Source organism: Neofelis nebulosa, chromosome 18, assembly GCF_028018385.1.
Source record: "Neofelis nebulosa isolate mNeoNeb1 chromosome 18, mNeoNeb1.pri, whole genome shotgun sequence".
Classification (NCBI taxonomy): domain Eukaryota; kingdom Metazoa; phylum Chordata; class Mammalia; order Carnivora; family Felidae; genus Neofelis; species Neofelis nebulosa.
This window is the reverse complement of record NC_080799.1, coordinates 10568454-10586268: the sequence shown is the minus strand read 5'-3', so window position 1 is coordinate 10586268 and position 17815 is coordinate 10568454. Positions and strand designations below refer to the sequence as shown.

The window sequence follows — 17815 nt, the reverse complement described above, 5'->3', positions numbered from 1 at the left end:
ACCCTCCACCAGATCACCAAAGCGGGTAGTTCTGTCCACAGGGAAGCAGGTTGGGAAACCGGCCCCTGGGGTGGGCAGACCCCAGAGAGATCACCAGGGTAGAGAGACTCAGGAAGGCGGGCTGCGGGGGCTGGTTTGAGTCTTTGTAAGTTACTACGTAAGTTCTTAAACTTCTCTGAGTCTCAGTTTCTCCATCCACAAAGTGGGGATAAAATTACATCATGGTGTGGGCTTGAGGATTCAACAAGGCAATGGGTATAAACATTTCCTCTATTTCCCCTGCCCCTGCCCCAAATACCCTACCCAGAAGCCTCCAGGGGAAACCTTGGCGTTGTGTGAGGTCCTCGGGGTAGGGAGGGAGAATCCCAGGCAACAATACTTTCCTGCAGTCCCCACAAGGGGACCCTGGAGCCCCCCAAACCCTTCCCCATTCAGCCTTGGAGCTCCAGGTATATGGTCCCCATAGTCCTGCAGAAGACTGATGAACACAGTGTCCCCCACCAGCTGACTCTACCCCCACTGGCTTCTCACACCCAAGCCCACCAGATGCCCTTCAGAGACTGCCTCGTGGGTTACTCTCTCCTTTCCAACACTGTGGTTCTTGACGGGGGGGGGGGGGGGGGGCGGGGGGGCAGGGTCAGCTCTGGGGTCACCTCGGCCACCCTAACCCTGGGCTTGGTACAGCAGGAACATGACCCTGTCCTGCCATGACCTTGGCACCCCCCCCCCCCCAGCCCAGCCCCGGCCCACAGCAGGTGCCAGGGAAACACTGCTTCATTCGGACTTGATGAATGAATCCAGATGATGAATCCAGACTCTAAAGGACTTGGGGGCCACTGGCCCTTCCAACGTGGCCCAATGACAGGGAGCGGCAGAGAAGAGGGGCCCCCAGCAGGAAGACTTGGCTGATGGTCCTTTTGGCTCCAAAGAGTGACCCAACTCTCTCCCCGACACCAATAGTGATCGTTGCGTAACAACCGATTAGGTGTCTGAACCACCCGACCCTGTGGTCCTCGGCCTTTTCCAGGATAGGCCTGGGGCATCCATGCTGGTCAATGGATAATACCATTGGGAAATACCATCGGGCGGGATCCGTGGATAAAACCAACAAGAGCTAATATGTATGGGGCACCTCCTAAGTTTCTGGCACCGTCTAGAGGCATTACACATATTCATGCATCCCAACCCATTTTACAAATGGGAAGACTGAGGTCCAGAGAGGTTAAGGCGCTCGCCCAGGGTCACATGGCGACAGTCTCCAGAGCCCATTGGACCGGCATCCCCGGTCACTCCGTGTGGTTCCGATGAGGACTGGGTGTCCCAGCCCGGACCCCCCCCCCCGAGCCCCCCCCCCCCCAGCTCAACCCCCCGAGTCCCCTCCCTGCCCAGCCCCTGGGGTCCAGCTTGCCCCTGAAGGTGGGGCGGTGGAGACAGCACTCACCAGCACGCGGTCTCCCAGGCGCAGGTCCTTGTCGCCCCGCTTCACGGAGCCGCTGTCTGAGAGGTTGGAGCCCGACTCGTTGCCCGTCTTGACCGAGCTGTTGAGGACGCTCTCCCGCAGCGGGATGACCCGGCTGCTGAGCGGCGGCGTGGCCGTGCCCGAGTGCAGCGACAGGTTCTGGGCGGTCAGCGACTCCACCGAGTGGGCGTCGCTGCCCGAGCCCTCGGCCGTGGGCTGCCGGGTCAGCTTGGAGGGCCGCGTGAAGATGCCCTGCAGGGCCGGGCACTCGAAGTAGCGCACGCCGCCCACCGCGCCGTCGTTCTTGCCCACCGGGTCGTCCAGCACCACGCCGGCCCACTGGCCCGGCGCGAACTGCGTCTCGCCCAGGTACTGCACCACGCCCGGCTTCACGCCGTTCACCCACACCCGCTCGCCCACCGCGAAGTCCCCCAGGAAGTCATCGCCCACCTCGGCCGCCTTGGGGCCCGGCTTCTCGGCGGCGGGGGGTGCGGCGGCGGCGGCGGCCGGGCCCGAGGCCTGCTTGTGCAGGGGGGAGCCTGCGGGGCGGGAGAGAGGCAGCGGTCAGGGCTCCGGGGTGCGCGGTGGGAACCGGGAGGCGCCCCCCGCGCCGGCTGACGGATGGGGAAACTGAGGCACGCACGGCAGGGGGGGGGCGGGCGGGGCGGGTAGCACGGCCTTGGGCGTCCCCGAGGTCTCTCCCTATCTCCCAATCCCTCCGGAAGGTGGAAGGATTTAAAAAAAGCTCAGGGGGCACCTGGGTGGCCCAGTCGGTTAAGCGTCCGACTCGACTGCAGCTCAGGTCTTGCTCTCACAGCTCTGTGAGTTCGAGCCCCGAGTCGGGCTTGTGCGCTGACCAAGCGGAGCCTGCTTGGGATTCCTCCCTCTCTCCTTCTCTCTGCCCCTCCCCTGCTTGCGCTCGCTAAGTCTCTCTCAAAAATAAATAAGGAAACTTAAAAAAAAAAAAAAAAAAAAAAGGGCAAACTCAGGAAAGCACCTCCTCAGAGCCTCACCTTTCACAGCTCAGGGTCATTCAGGATCGAGGGCCAGGAATGAACCCATTCTCGAGGGTTACAAACTGCCACCTCCCCCTCCCAGCGGGCTCAGGCTCCTGGCTGTTAACCTGAGACCACTCATGGCCCACCACCAAGGGGAAGTGGTCTCTGTGTCCCCCACCCTGCACCCCAGCCAGCTCGGGGCCCAATACAAACGGCTCCAACCCATTCCTTGACAGCTGGGGACAGCCACAGACACCTTGGGGCAAGGAAGGAGCCAGAAAAGCCTCTTGCTCTGCTGCTGAGTCTCCCCTCCCTGAGCTGCAGCCCAAAGCATCAGGACTGCATAGACCAGGAAAGGGGGGGAGGGGGAGGTGCATGGGAGACAAGTCCTTCACTTCCAACATCCTGGGGCTGACCTCTGGGCTCTCCATGCCCTGACCCAGCCCCTCTTTAGAAGAAGAATGACCCTGAGGCTCAGAGAGGCCAGGGCCTTGCCCAGAGTCACACAGCAGAAATGGGACTCAAACCCAGGGAAGGGGCCTGCCCCCTGGGCCCGGACCCTGACATGCTATAGACGAGGACGTGGAAGGCAAGAGAAGCAACTTGCTCAAGGTCACTCACGAAAAGACAAAGCAGGACTTGAACCCACATGACTTATGCGTATCTGGGCCCCACGCAGGGCCTCCTGTGCTATGGGGCTCAGGAAACTTCCCCATTTGCACCACGAGGTCTGGAGGCTGTCCCCCACTTTCTGCCAGACTCAGCATCAGGCAGAGAAGGACCCACCTTTCTCTGCTCCAGAGGCTGATGTGTTTGTGAAACAGTGATGCCTATGTTTCTAGTCCTTTCCAGGGGCAGCCAGTGAGGGGCTACAGGGAAGCAGCTCCCACCAGCATCTTCCTTTCAGCCACCGCCAAGAGACCCTGGGCCCAGGCCTGGCAAGAAGCTCAGAACTGGAAGCCAGAGCTTCTAGGCACTGGGGAAGCCATGTAACTCCAAGGCCCAGCCCGATGTGCAAGACCAAGCATGTGGTTCTCTCTCTGGGGCGCTAGTGGCGGGAATGGGGAAGCACGTGGCACCCGAGGCCTGGACAGCCGGGATGGGGGGGGGTGGTCCTGACAAAGGGGACCTCTCAACTGTGGACTGGGCTCTTGGGAGACCAACGGGCTCCGTTGCTGAACTTGACTAACAACCACGGTGATCAACCCACTAACTGATGCTCTGTGCTAAGGGCCTGACATACAGTAGCCCGTCTGACCTTCACGGTTAATCCTGTGAAGTCATTTTGTTATCCCCCCTTTACAGATGAGGAAAACTGAGGCTCAGAGAGATCAGACACTTTTACCTAGGTTGCCTGGCTAGAGGCCTCTGGCTCTTGGTGTAGGGTACACACGTATATTAAACCAAAAATAGAGCACTAAGCACCTGCCAAGCCAAGCCTCAAGCTACAATCACCCCAAATCTTGGACTCCCTTGAATGAACCCATTTTCCAGAATCTGCCCAAACCCTACAGTTCCTTATAAGCAGGGAACAATCTTGTCTTTTACTCCGTCCCATGTAGAGACGTCCCCTTTGCTTCCTGTTAAGAGAAGACCCCTAGGCGGGACCCTGGAAGGGGGACCCCCCCCCCCAGATTCTCTTCCACCACTGAGATGCCATGAGGCAGAGGCCACACAGTGGCTGAGGGGGCAGGCCCTGGAGCCCCAGAGACCAGCAGCTCCTAGCCCCACCTAGGTCTCCTCCTCACCTGCACCTTGGTTTCTGGGGCTGTTCTCGGTGCCTGGCCCAAGCAAGGGCACAGTGAGGGCTGACTGTCATGTTATTTTGATAACAATGATTTATACGAAGACTAAAGAATTAAAAAAAAAAAAATTAAGGGACACTTGGGTGACCCTGTCCATTGAGTGTCTGACTCTCGGTTTCAGCTCAGGTCATGATCTCATGGTTCGTGGGTTCGAGCCCCGCGTCGGGCTCTGTGCTGACAGTGTGGAGCCTGCTTGGGATTCTCTCTCTCCTCTTCTCTCTCTGCCCCTCCCCTGCTCACGTGCTCTCTCTCAAAATAAATAAATGAACTTTAAAAAATATTTTTAAACATTTAAGAACCACAAAGGGTCCCAGGAGGCAGAAGAAGGGTTCCCAGGCAGGTTCTGGTGACCTTGGGAACCCCACAGCGGTTCTCCCACTCATCAGATCAGGCGGACACCTTCCTTAGGAAAAGCCACTCCGAAAAGCAGCCAGAGGAAGCCACATATTGGAGTATGGCCCAGCCCCGGCCCCCATCATAACCATGCCCAAGGTGCTGTGGTCCATCAACGAGAAGAGTCGGGCAGCTACTGGTCTACCAGCTAGGAAGTGCCAATGCCACGCCCCCTCAACGGGCTGGATACTTTCTCCACGTTACATTCTTTTTGATTTTTTTAAAGGTTATTTATTTATTTTGAGACAGAGACAGCATGAGTTGGGGAGGGGCAGAGAGAAAGGGAAAGAGGGAATCCCAAGCAGGCTCTGCACTACCAGCACAGGGCCCGATGCGGGACTCAAAGTCATGGAACCACGAGATCGTGACCTGAGCTGAAACCAAGAGTTGGACGTTTAAACGACTGAAGGGGCGCCTGGGTGGCTCAGTCAGCTGAGCGTCCGCCTTCGGCTCAGGTCATGATCTCACGGTTTGTGGGTTTGAGCCCCACATCGGGCTCTGTGCTGACAGCTCGGAGCCTGGAGCCTGCTTCAGATTCTGTGTCTCCTTCTCTCTCTGCCCCTCCCCCGCTCATGCTTTGTTTCACTCTGTTTCTCAAAAATAAATAAATGTAAAAAAAAAAATTTTTTTTTAATGACTGAGCCATCCAGGCGCCCCCTCTACGTTACATTCTTACCATGCAGATACTCTTGTCCAAAGTTACCCAAGCAGGAGTCAGGCCCAGCTGGTCTGGCTCAGAGCCCTCCCCCTCAACAGCTCTCCCACAAGGCTCGCATGTGTGGCACCTGCCCTTCCGGTATCTGTTTCTAGAACACGTGCCTGTGCCCAGCGGCTCCATGATGTCTGCTAACTGACCTGGGCAGCTGTGACGGAGGTGAGCACCTGTGCCTACCCGGCCTCTTTGCTCAGAGCACAGAGGAGGGTCCCAGGTCTAGGGGGACCCAGTGTGGCTCTTCTCGGTCAGAAGCTGCCCACACAGCTGTCCTCCCCAGCTGTCCCGAGTCAGGCAGACCCTCAGGTAATCTTTCTTCCCCACCCGCCCCTTCTAAGGTCATAGGCCCAGAGACCAGTTGTTCTAACAGCTGCTAAAAGCCAGGTCCCAAGCCCGTGGCGACGGCGCGCGGGGGTTTTGCTTCATTTTTCCTCTTCGGTGCCCTCGGCGGCCCCAGCCTCATGGGACAAGCCCTCATCAAATTCCCCCCTCACACCAGGAAGCTTCCAGAGACCAGGGCTTGGGGAGGCATGGAAAACAGGGATAGAATCCCCTTCCATCCAGGGAGCCAGGCCTGGCCAAGCCCCTTCCTGGACCTGCACTTGTTCCCCCACAGGACGGCAAAGGGCGAGGGCATAGCGGCCAGGACCTGACAGTCTGTGCATCCCTCCCTGTTCTCCCAGGGCTGTCAGACCTGGCCGGCTCTCCCATCACACCCACCGTCACACCCACTGGGCTCTGAGGCAGGTTCCAGAAGCTCCCTGACGGCAGGGCCTGCCCCGCCCCCACCCCTCCTCAGAGCCTTTGCACCGGGCAGCCTGGCCCGAGCAGCAGCCTGGCCCGGCAAGCCCCCACGAAAGTGAAAGGCGGCAACAGACTTAAACCGCATTTGAGCACTTGGTCCTTTCCCCAGACTCCAGGCACGAGGGAATCTACTGCCGGGTTTCAAGTTCAAAGCAGGACTTTGAAAAAAGGGCTAAGGGGCGTGGGGTGGGGTGGCGGCAGCTGGCGGCCTGTTGCAGCGGAGGCGGGGCGCCCAGGCGAGGAAGCACCCGCCCCTCCCCCCTTCCCCCGGCGGGGACTTGGGTCCCTCCCTGCCTCAGGAAGAGGGGACAGGCCTTCCAAACCCCAGCTCCCAGGAACCCAGTTCTCTGAGCACCCAGGGTCAGATGCTAGGAACTACAGGCACGGCCAAATGGGGGCTCACACCGGGGTGGGGTCCAGATAACAAGAGAACCGCACAGCCACAACTCAGCTGGCCACCTCCCCGACTAGAAGGAACTAGATCCGTGGGGGCCTGGGGCTGGGGAGCGAAGGTTCACTGTTCCAGCTTGGAACGCCCTTCTCCCTGTAGAGGCAAACTCTTGTCCCCCTTCGGTCTCCCCAGGGACCCGCCTCCCCACCATCGCTCGCCTCTCCTCCGGTCACTGGCTCCCCATGTGCACCACGAACACCCCCCAGCCCGCAACATGACAGCTTCCTCTGTGCTGTGGGCTCAGAGCCTGGAGCCTGCTCTGGATTCTGGGTCTCCCTGTGCCTCTGCCCCTCTCCTGCTCACGCTCTATCACTGTCTTTCTCTCTCAAAAATAAATAAACATTAAAAAAAATTTTTTTTTTGAACAAAAATAGTTAGCTCTCCAGGAGAACAATAATCCTGATTTGTAGAGTTTGCCGATTTCCATAACGTAAATTCTCCCACCGTGGTCAATTTCAAGCTACCAGCATGATGTCACTGAACACGGATGTGGAAAGAGATCATACGGTGTTTCTACCACAGAGCAATAACCTTACAAACACAGATACTATAAAGTCCTACCTGTAGTAAAACAGTAATATTTTACCAGTAAAAAAATGGTGGTATAAACCCTACTAAAAGCACTAGCAGAAATCATGAGTTTTCAGTATTTGTTACCCATGTTTTTAATAGAATTTATTAAACTGTAAGGTCACACAGTCTAATTTTTTAGGGAAAGGCTGCCTTTAACATCTGGCTCGTAAAATTCCTGACAATTTCACCATGGGTTCTTGTGAGCCGGTATGGGCCGGTGCCAGCCCACACCCTGGACAGGTGGCCAGCCCCAAAACCCACCAAAATTCTCTACAGACGCCCTGAATGACAGGCAGGCTAGAAGGCACACAAGCACCAAGTCTCTGACCCGTCTCCAGTGCAGGGAGTAGGAGGGGAGGGGCGAGATGCAGGAGGTCAGGACCTGGGGAGCCCTGATCTACACGGTGCCCCCTACGATCTAACCCACACCCGCACCTTTAGCTCCTTACGTGCTGCCACACCCCCGCCTTCCTGAAAGACGTGAACACATTCTCCTCGTAAAAGATCCAAATGACACAGGAAGATATAGTAGAAATTGGGCCCCAATTTCTCTCTCCAGTCCATATCCCTTCCCTGCTGCCAGACCTGCCCCTTCCAGCAGCATCCCCTCGATGTCCCCTGGGATCTCTCACACTTGACGTTCTGAACCACAGTGATCCCCTCTCCAAGAGTGCCTCCTCTGTACCCCTCATCTCTGGAGGGCATCCCCAACACCCACTTAGACCACAAATCTTCCTTGCTCTTTCCCCTACTGTTACCCTCAATCCCATTATTCATCAGATCTTGCAATTCCACAGAAGAAATAACTCTGAAATCCACACCTCCCTCTAGGGTCTCAGAGGGCCCTCCTGAGATCAGGCCTGCGAGATTCCACACAGCTTGCCCCAGAAACCTCCAGAAGGGTCTCTCTCAGCCTCCAGCACCCCCTGCCCTGCTTCACCCCTCTCTCCAAAGCCATCCGGGACCCCCGCCAAACACAAACCCACTCACGTCATCACCCCCCACCCTGGTCATTTCAACTCTAGTTGGACTGGTATAATGAGCCTGTGTTAATTTGGTTAATAAAATGTTTTAAAAGTGAAATACAGTATTTTCAATGAGAAAAAAATTAAGTAGGGAGTGTCATCTTTGGTCCATTTCCCAAAGAAATAATTTAAAAGAAGAAACGGGGGGCGCCTGGGTGGCGCAGTCGGTTAAGCGTCCGACTTCAGCCAGGTCACGATCTCGCGGTCCGTGAGTTCGAGCCCCGCGTCAGGCTCTGGGCTGATGGCTCGGAGCCTGGAGCCCGTTTCCGATTCTGTGTCTCCCTCTCTCTCTGCCCCTCCCCCGTTCATGCTCTGTCTCTCTCTGTCCCAAAAATAAATTTAAAAAAAAAGTTGAAAAAAAAAAAATTTAAAAGAAGAAACGGACGTACTGACTTGTCATTCACAAAAGAAACAACAACAGAAATCCTTGGGGGCACCTGGCTGGCTCAGCTGGTGGAGCATGCGACTCTTTGACCTCAAGGTTGTGAGTTCAAGCCCCATGCTGGGTGTCGAGATGACTTAAACATTAAAAAAAATCTTAAAACAACAACAGAAACGAGACCCTCAATCTAAGTGCCCCCAAATACGGAAGCAGTTATATAAATTATGGTCAAGTCTTTCAGATTCTTCTTTTAAAAAAAATTTTATAATGTTTGTTTATTTTTGAGAGAGAGAGAGGGAGAGAGACAGAGAGAGAAAGACAGAGCATAAGTGGGGGAGGGGCAGAGAGAGAGGGAGACACAGAATCGGAAGCAGGTTCCAGGCTCCGAGCTGTCAGCACGCCCCAAGTCTTTCAGATTCTTGAGCAACTTTAAAAATACTTCTCCCAGGTTATACAGAAAGGTGTTTCTGATATGATACTTGGTCAGAAAGGAGGGCTCAAGGGGCGCCTGGGTGGCTCAGTCGATGACACGTCCAACTTCGGCTCAGGTCATGACCTCGCGGTCTGTGGGTTCAAGCCCCTTGTCGTCGGGCTCTGTGCTGACAGCTGAGAGCCTGGAGCCTGCTTCAGGTTCTATGTCTCCCTCTCTCTCTGCTTCTTCCCCACTCATGCTCTCTCTCTCTCTGGCTCTCTCAAAAACAAATAAACAAAAAAACAAATTTGTTTAAAAAAAGAAAGAGTGTCCTAACATAGACACGGATGCCTAGATGTGGGTGGTGGGAAGAGAAAACGCGATAAAAAGATACCAATCTTACAAAAACACAAGAGGGGCCTTGCAGGGCCTCACAGAGACGGTATGTCATGAACTGAAGGGTGTAATGAAGTCTGCCCTGTGTCCCTGAAGGCCAGAGGGAAAAAAGCATGCCTATGTAAGACCCAGTCCCCCAAGGAAGCAAGCATCCCCTAAATGTTCTACAGACCATAGTTCCACAAAGGTATAACAGATATTATGAACATAAACACTGAACCTCCAAATTCAAAGAAGATTGAGAAATTGCAGCTTAAATAAAGTTGAGGTTACTTTGCTGCAGGACTTGTCAGAGCCTTTAACGTGCTAATGAGCACCATGACTGCTTAAAGGAGGTGACGATATGATTCGTCATCCAAAACCAGACACCCTGAAGAGAAAGGAGGAGTTATTACTATAGCGTCGTGCCATGACCACGGACATAAACTAGGGCTGTCCCGGACAGAATGGTCACCCTGGCATTTTCCTCTCTGTGTCACCTAAGGATACCCTGCCTGTCCATCACAGCAGCTCCAACATTCTTCACTGGCACAGCCACTCTACACTCTACAGGACTCCGTTTTCCCTTGGTTTGCACAGGCTGCCTCGGGGATACATCTGAGTCCCACACCGACTCCCCTCTCTATCCTCGGAGCCTGGGACCAGGCCGAAACGCAGACTGGCCACAACACTGACCTCCCCTCCCCGGGGGCCCCAAAGCAACATGACATAAATGCACCACAAACCCCAAAGCAGCCTTGTGCTCTAAGCCCTCTCCTGTCCCCAGCAGATGCTCAAGACGGAGGCTACGAAGGAAGGGACAGGGTCCCCATCGCATTCTTCAAGGGTGCCGGCTTTCCCACCGCGAACCTCCCAGTCCAGTCCACTCCCCAGTCAGTCGTTCTGACAGAGCCAGCTAATATGGCCTCCAGGGAGGACTGAGTCCACCCCTCTCCCCTGGCCCACCCTCTGTGGCCACACAGGCCCAGCATCCACCTGCTACACTGCCTTCAGCCATCCCTCGCCGAAGAAGGAACCCTCTATCAGCCCACTCCAAGGTTGTGCCCTGTCCCAAGGGTTGTTCACTGTTCCTTCCTGAGCCAAATTGAACTCAGAAGTCCCCTTCGGTTCCCCCTACTCCCGAACCAGGAGGACAGAGCCCCCACCCACAGACTCACGTGGGGACCCAGGAGGAGAAAGATGTGGGAGGCTTACCCTGGAAAGAGCAGAGCCAGCTCCCCATGGAGAAGCCCTGCTCCGGCCACAGCACGGCAGACAGGCGCGGACAAGATGGGCCCCTGCACGTCCCCCCCCCACCCCGGGGTCGATACTGGGCGACGTCAGGAGCATTAGGAGGCTGCCCCACCCCCCACCTGCCCTGCAGCCCGGCCACAGAAAAGCTCAGCTTGGCTTTCCCCATCCTGATGCCATTAAAAAGTTTAGGATGTGGTTAGGGGAGGAGGGCTGGAGAAGCTGACCTTGAAGGGAGATGAGTGCTGCCTGGGGCAGGATCAAAGGTGGGAGGTCTGTCCCCGTTCTGCCCAGGTTTGCACGGCATCTGGGACAAGTCACTGAAAACACAGGCGGGATGCCACCTGCTCTCCCAGGGAGCCGGGCACCAAGGTGAAAGACATAATCGTCCAGGAGTAGAGTAGGGTAGGGCCAGTGCCTAAGGCTACAGGCCAGCTCCAAGCTCTGCCGGCCCCATCTCGGGCACAGTAGGCTGGCTCCCGTGTCTGCAGCGCCCACAGGGGATGAAGGACATCGGGCCCCAGTTCCATAAGCCAAAAACGCTCTGGGACCAGCCCTGTGCAGGCCCTTTCGGGGGAATCACAGTATAGGAGGTGAATCCTCTAAGCCCTGTGTGGCCCGCTCCCTGCCTGAGGGGAGCTCCCATGCACACTTATCCTTGACCTCCTATGTCCTGGGTCCCCAGCGTGAGGAAAGGCCACAGGCGCATTGGGGGACAGCTGTGACCAACCTACGGAGAACAGATCACTCCTCCCACTTGCCAGCTGCCCAAGACAGGAGCCGAGTGTGCGGGGCTGGGACTGAACTGGGGGTCCCGGCCACGCCTTCCCTGTGGCAGGGTGGCAGGTACCGGTGGCCTGAGCCAGCTTCAGCCCCAGCCCAGAGTCTCCATCCCAGCGCCACCACTCCCTGGCCCTGTTATTCTGGGCAACTTCGATGACAGCTGAAGCCTCAGTTTTCCCATCTTTATTTTTTTTATTTTTTTATTTTTTTAAATTTTTTTTAACGTTTATTTTTGAGACAGAGACAGAGCATGAACGGGGCGGCGGGGGGGTGGCAGAGAGAGAGGGAGACACAGAATCTGAAACAGGCTCCAGGCTCTGAGCTGTCAGCCCAGAGCCCGACGCGGGGCTCGAACTCACGGACCGCGAGACCGTGACCTGAGCTGAAGTCGGACGCTTAACCGACTGCGCCACCCAGGCGCCCCAGTTTTCCCATCTTTAAATGAGAGGAAGAGTTATCCCACTGGGTTGTTAATGAGCAGAAACATGGTCAGACAACTGCTTGTGAAGTAGAGGGTTGCAAATGCCGAGCCTTCTAAATGAGATGCCTCGGGGGCCGGACCACAGTACAGGGGGTGGGAGAGGCCCCTCAGGGACCTGCAGGGGAGGGGCAGGGGCAGAGGGAGCACGGCAGTGACCTAGGATCGGTCCCTTGGCCCAGCAGCCCTGAGCCTCCTCATGTCACCGGGGCCAATCTTGCTGGCCTGGCCTGCCTCCGCCTGGCGCCCAGAAGCAGGCCCCAGGGAAGGGCTGAGCGCCCCTATTTGTCCCTTCTCTCCCACCATCACAGGGCCCTGGTGGACCCTGCCCGATCCCCCCAGGCGGCTCCTGACTTGAAGGGAGGGCTGTTCCCCAGCAGCCAAGACGGCTGCCAGCCTAGAGGCCTGGACCCCCTTCTCCCTCCTCAGGCCCAGGATACATTGCAAAGCCCCAGGCGGCCCTGGCACCAGCTTCCAGCTCTCTGCTGGGGCCCTGGGGCCCCAGCGCCTCCCCCGACCCATTGCCAATACTCCCCCCTCGCCCACTCGAGGTGCTCTCCAGCCCCCAGGCATCTCAAGACTCAGGACCTTTGCAGACGCTATTCCCTCTGCCTGGATGCTCTTCCCCTGACCTCGGCTGGGTTGGTTCCTGCTTGTGGCTCAGATCTTTGTACCAATGTCACCTCCGGAGCGAGACCCTCCCTGACAGTCTGATCTGAAGCAGCCGCCAGGGGTGTGCCCCATCCTGTCTGGCCGCGCTGCCCCTGACCTCTCCAGTCTCTGCCCACTGGTGGGGCCCAGACCCCGCCCTCCTGCACACCTGCCGTTATGACCACCTCTGGGCCCCCTCCCGCCCTCCCCCCGGGAAGACAGTCCCCCTCCAATGGCCCCCTTGTTCCTGCCGCTTCCTGTGTGTCACAGCTCTGGGGACTGACACAGCTCCCCTCCCCTCCCCAATTTCCACAGGGCGGGGGGTAGGGGCATCAGTCCAGGCCCGGCCCTTGGCCAGACCCTCTGCCCGGAGGCTGAGCTCATGCTTTGGGAGGCAGCCATTGCCCGATTCCCAGAGCAGAGCCTAGTACCCCCTCAATCCCCCACCCCAGGCTCCAGCTTCCACCAGACTCACCTCTGAGGCCCCAGTGTCCCCCACACAGGGTCCCAGCCTCCTGCAGGGGTAGGCAGATGGCCAGTGCCATGGGGGAGGTAAGGGAGCCTGAGGAGCCGGGGGGGGGGGGGGGGGTTGTTGAGGATGACACTGTCCTCTTCTTCTACCTGCCCCTCCCCCTCTCCAGAGACTGGGGGAGGGACGAAAGCAGCTGTGGGCCTCACACATCTTCCTTCCCTGCTCACCAGGCCAATTGCTCTGGGCTCCCTGCTCCCTCCCTGAGCCTGGACATCTTGCTCTGACCTGCAAAGGCAGCAAAGGCAGCGGGTGCCAGGGACAGAGGGAGGGGAGCGCCGAGCCCAGCTGTAGACTAGCGCCGGGCATGGGCGGGCACCGTTCTGCAATCAATCGGGCATTCACTGAGCCGCTCCTCCTCTCTCTGGAACAGTCCTGCAGGGCGGGGGGCCCAGGCAGAGTCAGACCACCCAGCCCCCACCCTCAGGGGCTCCCAGACCACCCTGCGGTGTGACTAGGAAGCAGCCCGTATGCCACACCGTGTGGCCCTTTCCCATGTCCCTCGAAAGCCTACGTAGCCGTTCGAGATGATGCAAAGACCCTGTGGCAGTGCAGCGGGAGACAAGAGGTATGGAAAAGTGACACGTAGGTTTGGGCACAGCCCGCGATTTCACCGCTTCAAACAGTAAGTGCGATAGGAAAAAAGACTGGAAGGAAATCTGCCACGGTGGTGGCTGTGACTGGGTTAAATGGAAGGGAGGTGGGTGCCTGACACTTAGAAATTTTTCAGTAAGGAGACCCTGGATGGGGAAAGGGACAGAAAGGAGTCTTTAATGAGTTTTGTAGCTTGCAGGCCCTTCACACTCGTTAACTCTCTGGATCCCACCAGAGAGAGGTTATTATCCCATCTGGGGCTCAGAGAGGTTAAGTAACTCTTCCAGGGTCACACAGCGGAGGCAGTTAGAAGGGGCATTGAGGGCTGGGTCAGAGCCGGAATTCAGGCCCCTGTTGATCAGGGAGGGAGAAATGATGAAAATAACCCCAGAAGGTGCTACGGGGCTCTCTCTCCAGTAGACAAGAGGGTGAGGCCTGGCTGGTGACCTTCTCCAGAGAAGGTGCTACACAACTCCCACCTCCTCACCCCCCTAATGGCCCAAAGCTCAGCCCACATAGTGCCTTTGCCCATGCTCTTCCTCCACTGCCGGCCGGCCTTCCTCCTCCTCCACTCCATGTTTCAATTCCTCCCATTCTGAAGGCTGAGCTCATTCCACCTCCTCTGGGAAGCCTTCCCTGATGGCCCACTCTTGGTGGTCAGCCCCTGACCTCTCCCAGCCCTGGCAGCGAGCGCAGGCATCCTCTCCCGGGCGGCCACATATGCCTCCCTCGATGGTCTCACCACCCGGCTCGGAACCCCCACAATCTGTCCTCCGCACAGCGGGCTGAGGGATGTGAGTCCCCGGCCATTCCTCCAACAGCTCCTGTCACTCTGAAAACAAACCCAAACTCCTGCCCTCCGCAATCTGCCTCTCCCGCCCTCGCAACCTCACGTCAGACTCCTCTCCACCCAGGCTTGTCTCCCTTCCTTCTCTAACCACGCCTCAAACCAAGTCAACGCCTGCCTCAGGGCCTTTGCATCACTCTGTCTACCTGGAACATCCTTTCCCCTTCATTTCCTCTCTCCGGCCTCTTCGCAGTGCTCAGGAATGCCTCCCATGAGTAAAGAAGGCTTTGCCACGTTGGAAAGCAAGTCTGGGCCTCCAACAGGCTGTTCCGGGCAAGCCCTGCTGGCAGGGGCCTGTGCATGGGCCACACCGTGCAACTTCCTTACCCTCCCACCCTGGCTGTCGGTCTCTGCCGGGGCCCTGGTTCTGCCAGCTCAAACCTTCCCTGACCCCACCCAGGGCCCAGATTGCCTAGTCTGGTCCCTGGCTATTACTTTTTGTCTCCCTAAACTTCTATACCAATCAGATGGGACGGACAGTGTCTTACCCTGCCAGCTGCAGTATAATCAAAGCAAGGATTTGTGCCCCAAGACATTCATCCCGACATCGTTTATCAAAGTGAAAAATAAGAAAGAATCATCCCCAACCGCAAAGGATGGGTTAAGAACACGTTTCCAATTCTTTTTTTATCCTATTCCTTTTGATTTAAAACAACAGCTTCCCGTTGTTATTATGACAGAAGTGAAATGACTCGGACAATCCCAAGCTGTCCCCACCCTGGCCCACGCTCTCCCACCAGCACACTTGTCGCTGGCCACATGCCAGTCTCTTGCCATGCGTTGTTCTGCCACTGGACCTTTGCACGAGCTGTCCCCTCTGCCTAAAATACCCTCCCCTTTTCAACTAGTAAACTGTCACCCTCCAGACCTCAGCTCACATGTCCCCCTCCTCGGGGCTGACCTCCCAGACCTGGTCAGTCCCCAGTTCTAGCATCTCATGACACTCAGCCTCTCCCCACTGCCAGACCGGCAGCCCTGAGGGCTGGGCCCACATCCATTTTTGCTCAGAATGAGAACTCGGATGGCTAAGACCGTGTCAACAAAGCAGGCCTTTGACTTGTATTTGTTGAATGGACAGGATATTCTACGGCCATTAAAAACGACACGGAAAAATCCGCTTGATCACATTAAAAGAAAAAAAAAAAAAGCAGATTTTCAAATGACACACGCAGCATGATGGCAGACGATTCAGAAAAGAAGGAGAACGTAAACCGAAGGACCAGTCTGGCCCGATAGGGGGTGGGATTACAGGCAATTTAACCTCTGCATCAAACTTCCTAAATATTCCACCCGGGACCCCCTCACTTGCACCGTCACACAAGCAGACAGCTGTCCTCTTTCCATCTGCTGTCGGGGCCGGTGCCCCCAGCCTCCGGCCTCCGGCCCCGGCCCTCACGTCCGCCCACCAGCAGGAAGACGAGGGGTCAGATGCGGGAAGGCTGAAGGGCGTGGTTCTGGGTGGCAGACAAGAAGGCGGGCGGAAGATGGGGCCGGCTCACTAGGAGGATCCCAGGGGCCCCTGTCCCCGAGGGCAGCCAGCAGTCGTCCCGCCTCCCAGTTAGGGAGCATGAGGCGGAGCGATGCGCGTAAAGCATCCATCGGTGCCGTAGTCAACTGACTACGAGAAGGATCGCAGCCGGACACAAAGGAGAACTTGCACGTACCGTTAGCCCCCCGCCCAGCGGCTCTTCCAGAAGAAGCACTCCCCGCGCCCGGCCCCTCGCCCACCACCTCCGGCCCCGCGCACCTTCCTTGGAGCCGCTGGCCACCGCGGCAGCCGACACCGCGGCCGACCCGGTGGACGTCCGGCCCACGGGGCTCGAGTGCTTCCCCCCGCGGCCGGGGGGCTTCAGGCCGCTGGGCTTCTGCATGGTGGGGCCACTCGGCGTGTGGATAAAGGTCCGCGGGGTCACGTCCTCTCCTTCATTCTCATTCACCTGCAGGCAGACGAGAGGGATCGCGTCACAATGTCACCACTTGTCGGGGCACGCCGATGGTGACGCAGCGGGATTCCTGCACCCCCTGCCCAGTGGGCCAGGGACCACCCCACCCCTTTTTCCTAGACGGGGAAACCGAGGCCCTGAGCAGCAGCAGCAGCAAGCGTGGGCCCAGTGTGGCCTGCCTGACATGTGTCCCGGTCCGCGGGGCCCCCGAGGTCGGGAGTGCTCTCTCTGCCCACCTCCTGGGCCCGGGAGGCGAGAGTCAGGAGCAAGCTGGCTTGGCGGGGTGGGGGAGGGCGGGCGGTCTGTCGCAACAGCTGTATTAGCCCCCACAGCCTTCCATCAGGACCACACAGGTCGCCCAGCCACCGACGGCTGAGTGTGGCGTGGCGCTCACAGAGCACGGGCCGGTACAGACTCTGGCACACAAGGCCAGCCGGGGGCGGGGCGGGGGGCGGGGGTCACTCTTCGATGGCCCCTAGACCCTCTAGGACCAGCCAGTGATTCACATCTCTCCCGATGCGGGGTGGACAGGGGGACACCTAATTCAATCACGGTTCCACCCTGTCACCCCAGAGCCCCTGTGCCCACCCTCCCAGCACCTGCCCACTCCACGCCAGGTGTGGGGGCTCGTGCACACAGACGCCTACGCCCGCCTCGGCCCCCTGCCCGGATGGACTTACCATGCCCTCTGCCCACCCTCCACCATCACAGCCCCTGCCTTTCCAAGCAGGCAGAGGACGGGATAGGAACACGACGCGGAGGCATTTGACAAAGGTGCGTCCTGACACAAGAAAGCCTCGTCTCCAAGGCAATCGACTCAGGGCACCAGATGCCGGCAAGAGGGGGCTGGCTGGCTGCGGGGGGACTGGAGGAGAGGCGGGCAAGACAGACCCGCTGTCCCCTGGCCGCCCCCTCCGCTTTCCTGCACACACACCCTCTCTTGTACCCGACGTTCATGGAGGGCTCACCAGGGGCCAGGCCCTGTCCTGTCCCAGAGCTGCGGGGCTCTGTCTGGGGAGCACACTGTCCACTCAGGAGACAGGATACAGAGCACTGCCAGATGGGTGGAGGATTCTGGGCAAAAGCATCCCCCCCGGGGACCTTGGGAAGAAGGAAATCAGCGTCCTCTGGCTGCTCAACTCTGGGGCAGTAGGAGATGCTCGTCTAGCCACCTCCTTACCCTGTCCGTGGACCCAGAATGTTCCTCCCTTTCAGAGAACCTTTTCTCCGCTCTTGATCCGTAACACTTCTATAAACTTTTAAAAATTTTTTTAAGGTTTATTTATTTTTGAGAGAAAGAGACAGAACGTGGGCCGGAGATAGGCAGAGAGAGACGGAGGGAGACACAAT

At 57.7% G+C, this 17815-nt stretch overlaps 1 protein-coding gene and 1 long non-coding RNA gene across 5 annotated transcripts in view; one reads left to right on the top strand and one right to left on the bottom strand.

The window, feature by feature from the left end:
* Positions 1–17815, top strand: part of LOC131500804 (uncharacterized) — a 92328-nt gene that overhangs the window by 5933 nt on the left and 68580 nt on the right. The window lies entirely within an intron of this gene.
* The window catches only part of CLIP2 (CAP-Gly domain containing linker protein 2), a 75819-nt gene that overhangs the window by 38698 nt on the left and 19306 nt on the right, over positions 1–17815 (bottom strand). For all 4 annotated transcript variants that reach the window (XM_058710271.1, XM_058710272.1, XM_058710274.1 and 1 more), the window contains 2 exons: positions 16270–16459; positions 1442–1998 (listed from right to left, as the gene is read on the bottom strand). In XM_058710271.1, the coding sequence (XP_058566254.1) occupies positions 1442–1998; positions 16270–16393 (681 nt within the window). In that variant the 5' untranslated portion in view covers positions 16394–16459. The remainder of the gene's footprint in view (positions 1–1441; positions 1999–16269; positions 16460–17815) is intronic.